We start from the raw sequence: 7486 nt of genomic DNA on the forward strand, positions 1-7486 counted from the left end.
GAGAAAAGGAAGAGAAAATCCATATACTAAATAGGAATATCAGGTAAGTGGTGCTCCCCTCCTTTAGATCTGCCCTCTGGTGCAGTACTGCTGTAACAAGTATTTATATACGACTTTTCAACAAAAGTTCCCAAAGCAGTTTACATAGAGCGTTAAAAAATAAAAATAAAGGTGGATCTTTATTTAAAGTAATATTTGAAGTGGCAGGTTGCTGTAGGATATGGGGGATATCTTGGAGTGGGGTGAAGTCTATTAATGCTTCCCGTCTTGAAATATCACTTTAGTCTGGGAAAGGTGGATTCTTATTGCATACATTTATAGGCAGACTGCTGAAAGACCCGTGCAGAGACTCATCGGATGAATAAGCCCCAAACAAAAACCCTATAAAATGCAGTTTCCAACTTCTCAGAGTCTGGAAGGCATTCAGGGATTCTCAGTGTTGGGTCCCCAGATGTTATTGGACTTCAACTCCCATAATCCCCAGCCCCAGTGGCCTTTGGTTGGGGATTCTGGGAGTTGAAGTCCAATAACATCTGGGGACCCAACACTGAGAATCCCTGAGCTAGCCATCTCCTCCCTTGCCCATATTTTCACTGGGATCCTAAGCACAGTTACTTGAAATAAAGTTTCAGTGACTTTTGTAACCTAATGGAGAAGGTTGTATGTGCCCAGCTTGAGAGAGTTCTGAATGAAGCTGATTTTCTAGATCCTTGTCAGTCGGGTTTCAGGCCATGGCACAGCACAGAAACAGCATTGGTTGCTCTGGCTGATGACTTATATTGTGACCTTGATGAGGGTAGTGCCCCTCTCTTGGTCCTTTTAGATCTTTCAGCGGCTTTCGATACCATCAACCATGGTATCCTTCTGGAGCGCCTGCGCAGGTTGAGTATTGTGGGCACTGTTTTGCAGTGGTTCTGCTCCTTCCTTCGTGGGCGCTTTCAGTCGGTGTGCATTGGTGATGAGTGCTCTGCCCTGTGGCCACTCCTTTGTGGGGTCCCTCAGGGCTCTGTTCTCGCACCAGTTCTTTTTAACGTCTACATGAACCCGCTAGGGCAGGTCATCTGTTGGCTTGGGGTGGGATTCCATCAATATGCCAATGATACTCAGCTGTATCTTGCCAACTCAGACCACTCCAGAGATGCCGTTTCTGTGCTTGCCCAGTGTCTGGAGACTGTCAGGGTCTGGATGGGCAAAAACAAGCTCAGACCTAATCCCACCGAGTTGCTTTTACGTACTTCTCGATCTGGCCAATCACCAGGGGCAGATTAAGCCTTTTGCTGCCTGTGGGCAGCCAAGGATTTGCCACCCCCGCCACTGCAACAAGGGTAGGTGTGGAGGGAGAAAGCGCCCCTTTTTCCTCCTTAAAAACCGCTGCTGTGCATGGCGGGATAAGGTCAGCGAAGGCCTCACAGTTGCAGCTGCAGGTGTGTGTGTGGGGTTATGGGAAAGTTCCCCCTTTACCTTTAAAACACTGTGCAGGTGATGGGGTGGCAGCAGCTGCAGCGGGGAGGGTGGTAGTGGGCCGGGAAAAAGCTCCCCCTTTTAGCAGTGCCACTGCTTGGGTAGTGAGGGCAGCGAGGGAGAGGTCCGTTCATCTCCCCCTTCCAAATGACTGCATGCTCTATGCAGCATTTTAAAGGTAAAGGGGGGGCTTTCCCCTCGCCCCCTTCCGCGCAGTCGCAGCTGTGCGACCTTCGCTGACCTTATCCCGCTGCATACAATGGCAATTTTTAAAGAGAAAAAAGGGGGGCTTTCCCCTCACTCCTAGAAAGGGGTGGCAAAATTTGAGGGGTGGCAAAATTTGCTGCTCCTCAAAATTTTCTGCCGTAGGCAAGTGCCTACTCTGACTCTGCTTAAATTTGCCACTGCCAATCGCCGAGTCTGAGTCTCTCTCTGGACGGGGTTGCGCTGCCCCTGAAGGAGGTGGTCCGTGACTTGGGGGTCCTCTTGGATTTGCAGCTCCTGCTTGAGCAGCAAGTGGAAACCATGGCCAGAGGTGCCTTTGCCCAGCTTCGGCTGATCCGCCAGTTGCGGCCTGATCTTGACTGGCAGGCCCTGTCAACGGTAACTCATGCCGTCATCATCTCTCGTTTGGATTACTGTAATACGCTCTACCTGCGTTTGCCTTTGAAGATGACCCGGAAGCTTCAGTTGGTCCAGAATGCATTGGCCCACCTGCTAATGGGTGCTAGAAGATATGACAGAATGACACCTCTCCTGCTGTTGCTGCACTGGTTACCTATTTGTTTCCGGGTCTAATTCAAAATGCTGGTTCTTACCTTTCAAACCCTTCAGGGCTTGGTGCCTGTTTACCTTCAGGACTGCCTCTCCCAGCCAGTCCCGTCCCGTGAGATCTTCTCAGGTTGCCCTTCTTTTGGTTGCTGGTCTTAGAGAGGTTCAAAGTACTAGGGCCCGTGGAAGGGCTTTCTCTGTTGCTGCCCATTTACTCTGCAACTCTCTTCCCCACCAGAGATTGGTCTGCCTCCTCCCTTTTAGCATTTAAATCTTTATTGAGGACATTTCTTTTCTACCAGTCGTTTGCCCTTTAATTTTTCTTTTCTTCTTTCTTTCCCTTCTCAAATCTCGGATGCTGTTCTTGCTTTGTACACCGCCCTGAGTCTGTGGATTTGGTGGTCTATTAAATCTTTTAATTAATAAATACATAATTTTTCACCTTATATAAGCTGTTTTTCAGGGCTATGCTTCCCTAGGATCTTTCCTGTTTGGGGGTTCTGATTATGCCCTACCTCTGAGACTGGTGTGGGCAGTTCTGTGACCCTCCTTTTCTTCCCACCAACTTTCAGCATAGGCATCCTATGCCTAAATGTACTCAGCCCCTTTCCCAAGGACCAGTCCTCTCTGTTGATGGAGAATTCCCCATACATTTGCATGGGTGGGCAAGAGGTATCCCATTATAGCCTTTCAAACCCGCCTGTATCCTCCCATACATTCTATTTATTTAGGAGCCAGACAGCTGTTCAGATTTATCTGTTCTTTTGCTGCCCTGAGTGGTCCTCTAGTGGTTTCCCAGCAAGATGAACCAGAAGCAATGGGCTTGCCCTGAAGCACAGCAGGGGTGGGCTGGAACCCCAAAAGATTTCCTTGTACTAATCACAATTTCCCAGAAGCTTGTAGGATTTCCCTCCCATCTGGCCTGTTGGGGAAGCGTCTGGAGGTTACAAGGAGGTTTTCAGATCTGAGACCACTGCAGAAGATGAGTATGGGTGATCTCTGGAGCTCTTTTCCATCTCTGACTCTCTGGTTCTATTTGTGCAGGGAAGTCAGTGAAGAAAGACAGCGTTTAGAAAGGAGAATCGAGTAAGTAGTGCCTTTCCCTTTGAAATATGACTGCAGCAGAGTGCTGTCCCAAGGTGGCAAACTAGTGGAATATGGGGACAAGGGTGGAATCTAATCATTTGGGAGGCCTTCAAGGTTCTGAGGATCTGTTGACATTCTCCCAAATGCCCATGCAGCTACTTGTCTGGGAAAGGCCCCAGACAGCGACTTTATTTTGGGAGGGTGGGTGTGCATTCACGTATCAGCCAGATTTACCCCGAAGTCTTGTGATATATCAGAGAGCACTCCACACACAATTCGGGGTTTCCCCTGAGTATTGAAACCTAGCCCAATTTATGTCAGGTAAAAAAAATCCACTATTTGCGTTGGGAGTATCCGATATGGCCCATAATTGCAGGAAAGCTTCCCAGTAAACCTGCAGCAAAGTCTGCTGTCTGGGGAAAGCTCCTGGTGTGCGGTCCTTGGTTCCTGCTGCTGAGATAGATGGACAGACCCGCTCTGCTGATCTTCTTTGCTGCTCTGTGTTCTGGCTGTATTTAGAGTATTGGTTGTTAACCACCTTGCCAGGTTTTTAATTGGAACTGTGGAATACAGATCTTTCAAATAGAGATTTATTTATTTTTTAAAATTCTTGTAGGGAAGAGTGCAGGTTGCATGGTGTTGCATTGATTTCCCCTCCTGGAACAGCCAAGATTTCTGCCTTCTCATTTTCTTTCTAGGAGTGCAAAGGAGGTGAGATACTGCAAAGCCCTTGGCACTTCTTTCTTAATGCTTTTATAGAATTAAAATATGTTTCAGTATTGGATAATAACTTGTGAAACATGTTTAGTGACTTGTATTTAGCCTGAGAATGTTCTGACATTGGTACCTGATACTCTAATGGTACATACAATCCCACCATCCCTAAATGCCATTTTTTGGAATTAAGGTTATTCAGAATTTTATTTATTTAAAGTATTTATACCCTGCCCCTCCAGTATACTACTGCTCGGGGTGGCTCACAACATTATACAAATTCATATTCCATTGACAGGGCTGTAGAAATCCACTAGTCTGTGACGAGTGAAAAATGTCCTGATGGAGCAATGTACCAACATAGCTTGATGAATAAAATATTTTGTCCGACTGATAAACTGAGCCAACATTTCTTTACCCCTGCCTATTGATATGGTGGTACACCACATCCAACCATCTAGTGGCACATACAGTCTCACCATCCCTATATGCCATTTTAAAATTAAGGTTTTTCCAAATATGCCAACTCATATCCTATATTCATACATTGTCTCTCCTTAAATCTTATTTTGAAGTTGGGCTGAACAATATCTAAAGGTCATCTCGTTAACTTCCCCCTATGCTTTAGAAGTAGCGTTATCTACATGTAACCCCCCAAAATTTATTGTCGTATAATAAATGGCGGTGGGTGGGCAGGTGATATGGAACACCTGCCTGCTCGCCTGCCCTTCTTACCACCACTGCCTCCACAGCATTTAACTGCAGCAGAGGCTATGGCCAGGAGGGCAGGGGGCAATGGGTTCGCCTGGGGCAACCCTGAATCTTGGGCCTTCAAATTGAGATTTTGGAAAAGGAGCTGGGGAGATGTTGGGGGGCATCTAGGGCGAAGAAAGGGGTGGGGAATGTTCTAGCAGGCAACACGTATTTACTTGATGGCAGGACTTGTTTGGAAAAAAAAAAGCATGGTTTTCCAACATCAGTAACTGAGGTTGGGAAAAAAACACGCAGGTTGCATTGTGTTGTACCCATTTCCTGTTTATGAACAGATGTCGTTTCTTCCTTCTGGCCAAGGATACATTACTCCCACGATGATTGCAAAGATGGACATTAATTATTCTGGAGACTGTTGGAAATGGAAGAATCTTGCAGAGACATTCTATCATATGTGGTGGACTTGTAGCAAAGCACAACAATTCTGGAAGAAAATCCACTCTAAGATGCAAGAAATTTTAAAGATAAACATTCCCTACTCACCTGATTTTTGTTGTTGTTGTTAAATATGACTAAACTGTATATACCTATTAAACACACAGCGTCGTCTTTATACATGATTACCACAGCCAGGATTCTTTATGCTGCCATTGGAGATTACAAATAACCCCAACCTTGGATGAATGACTATTAAGTAATGGGATTATGTCTCAATGGGCTAAAATCACTACTTATTTATGGAATACCTCAGATGAATTATTTGCTCTATCTGGGAGCCTTTTATAAATTATAATACAGCACAGGGTCAACATCCACACCCAAGATTTGGGGTTTTTTTTAGTACAGATGGTTGATTAATTAATTCATTATTTATATCTTTTTGTAATACCTGATATGGGGGCGGGGGGCGCTAAAGGACGGTAGTGGAATTCCGGATTGTTATATGTAACTTTGGAAGTTTAAGAGATGATAATGTAAACATTACTTTTATTTCTTTTGTTTTTCTTAATAAATAAAAGGGAAAAAGTTGGGTGAGGCAGAAGAGTTTGTTCAGTTTTTTAAAACCACATTATGTAAGAACAGGGCAGCACAACTTTGGCCCACCAGCTGTCGTTGGACTACAACTCCCATCATCTCTGACAATTGGTCACTGTGACTGGGGATGATGGGAGTTGTACTCCAACAACAGCTGGTGGGTCTGAAGTTGCAAAGCCCTGCTTAAGAACAAAGGGCCTTCCCATCTAAGTCCAGCTGCATCCTGTTTCCCATGAATGCTGACCAGATGCCACTGCTGGAGAGAAAGGCATGTCTCCTCTCCACTTCTGTGGACTGTGTAGAATCTATCTACAGAAGAGATTTTAGATGAAACAATGTGTTGCAGTGGTTAGAGTGGTGGCCTAGAATTGGGGACACCCAAGTTCAAATCCCCACTTAGCCAAAAAGCCCACTGGGTGACTCTTGGCCAATTACTTATCCCTCAGCCTAACCTACCTCACAGGGTTGTTGTGAGGATAAACATTACCATGTGCACTGCTCTGGCTCCTTGGAGGGAGAGCAGGACTGAATGAAAGAAATAGAAAGAAAAGAAAAGAGGCTGGCCACATAAGAGTATAATGAGCCTTGCTGGATCCGGCCCAAGGCCTCTCTAGCCCAGCATACTGTTTCCCACAGTGACCCACTAGATGTGCAACACTCTGAGGAGAAGGAAAAAGCTTGACCTGTCAACTGAACATGGAATCAGTGACAGATAAATCAGTGTGGCAGAGATCATAGAAGCTCTCGTCAAAGCAAATGGAATGGATCCTGGACTACGCCTGAGGAGGAGCTTTCTGGAAGAGCTACACAGTTGCCAGGGAGCTCTTGCAGCATGCCACATTCTTCGTTATATCCACTGCTTGTATCCTTGGGCACACTGGCGATGCTAGCACTGGGCACTAGAGGCACTCCCCCCCCCCATGTTTGGACAGGTGCCCTGAACCTGTTGTCTGCCTGCCCGCATCTGCCCTCATAAGAACAGCCCTGCTGGATCAGGCCCAAGGCCCATCTATTCCAGCATCCTGTTTCACACAGTGGCCCACCAGATGCCGCTGGAAGCCTACAGGCAGGAGTTGAAAGGGGCATGCCATCTCTCCCGCTCCCCTGCAACTGGCACTCAGAGGTCCCCCGCCCCCCGAGGCTGGAGGCGGCCTATAGCCCTCTGACTAGTAGCCGCTGATAGACCATGAAGTTATCCAAACCCCGCTTAAAGCCTTCCAGGTTGTTGGCTGTCGCCACATCTTGTGGCAGAGAATTCCACAAGTGGATTATGCGTTGTGTGAAAAAGTACTTCCATTCTTTGGTCCTAGATTTCCTGGCAATCAATTTCATGGGATGACCCCTGGTTCTAGTATTATGTGAGAGAAGAATTTCCTCCCCCAACCACCACCTTGTTTGGACAAAGGAGGAGATGGGGTAGGGGGGTACTCCGGGCCAGAATTAAATTCCAGCCAAGCAGATGCTTCCTGTCATCAATGCCTCTGCCCATAAGCCTCCCCCACCCCTGCACTTGAAATGGAAAGGCTGGAGATGAGCAAGTTCTCCCCATTTCCTCTTCATCCCTTCTCTTTCCATTTGCATTCAGAGTTGTGGGCAGTCTTTGTGCTGGGGGCCCAGCTCTTTCCGGGCCCTTCTGGTGCTCAGGGCCCTTGACCTCCTGCTCAGCGGAAGCCCAGCTGCCAGGGTCAACGGAGGAGGTGGTGGCAAC

At 46.8% G+C, this 7486-nt stretch overlaps 1 protein-coding gene across 3 annotated transcripts in view; it reads left to right on the forward strand.

The window, feature by feature from the left end:
* Nucleotides 1-5779, forward strand: part of LOC128343372 (class I histocompatibility antigen, F10 alpha chain-like) — a 43299-nt gene extending 37520 nt beyond the window's left edge. For 2 of the 3 annotated variants that reach the window (XM_053292351.1, XM_053292349.1), the window contains 4 exons: nt 2-43; nt 3277-3318; nt 3935-4029; nt 5104-5779. In XM_053292351.1, coding sequence (XP_053148326.1) covers nt 2-43; nt 3277-3318; nt 3935-4016 — 166 coding nt within the window. In that variant the 3' untranslated portion in view covers nt 4017-4029; nt 5104-5779. Of the gene's footprint in view, nt 1; nt 44-3276; nt 3319-3934; nt 4030-5078 lie in introns of all 3 variants that reach the window. The other variant, XM_053292350.1, reaches the window with a different exon arrangement.
* Nucleotides 5780-7486: the final 1707 nt, after the last annotated feature.

The sequence above is a fragment of the Hemicordylus capensis genome, chromosome 2 (genome assembly GCF_027244095.1).
Source record: "Hemicordylus capensis ecotype Gifberg chromosome 2, rHemCap1.1.pri, whole genome shotgun sequence".
NCBI lineage: Eukaryota > Metazoa > Chordata > Lepidosauria > Squamata > Cordylidae > Hemicordylus > Hemicordylus capensis.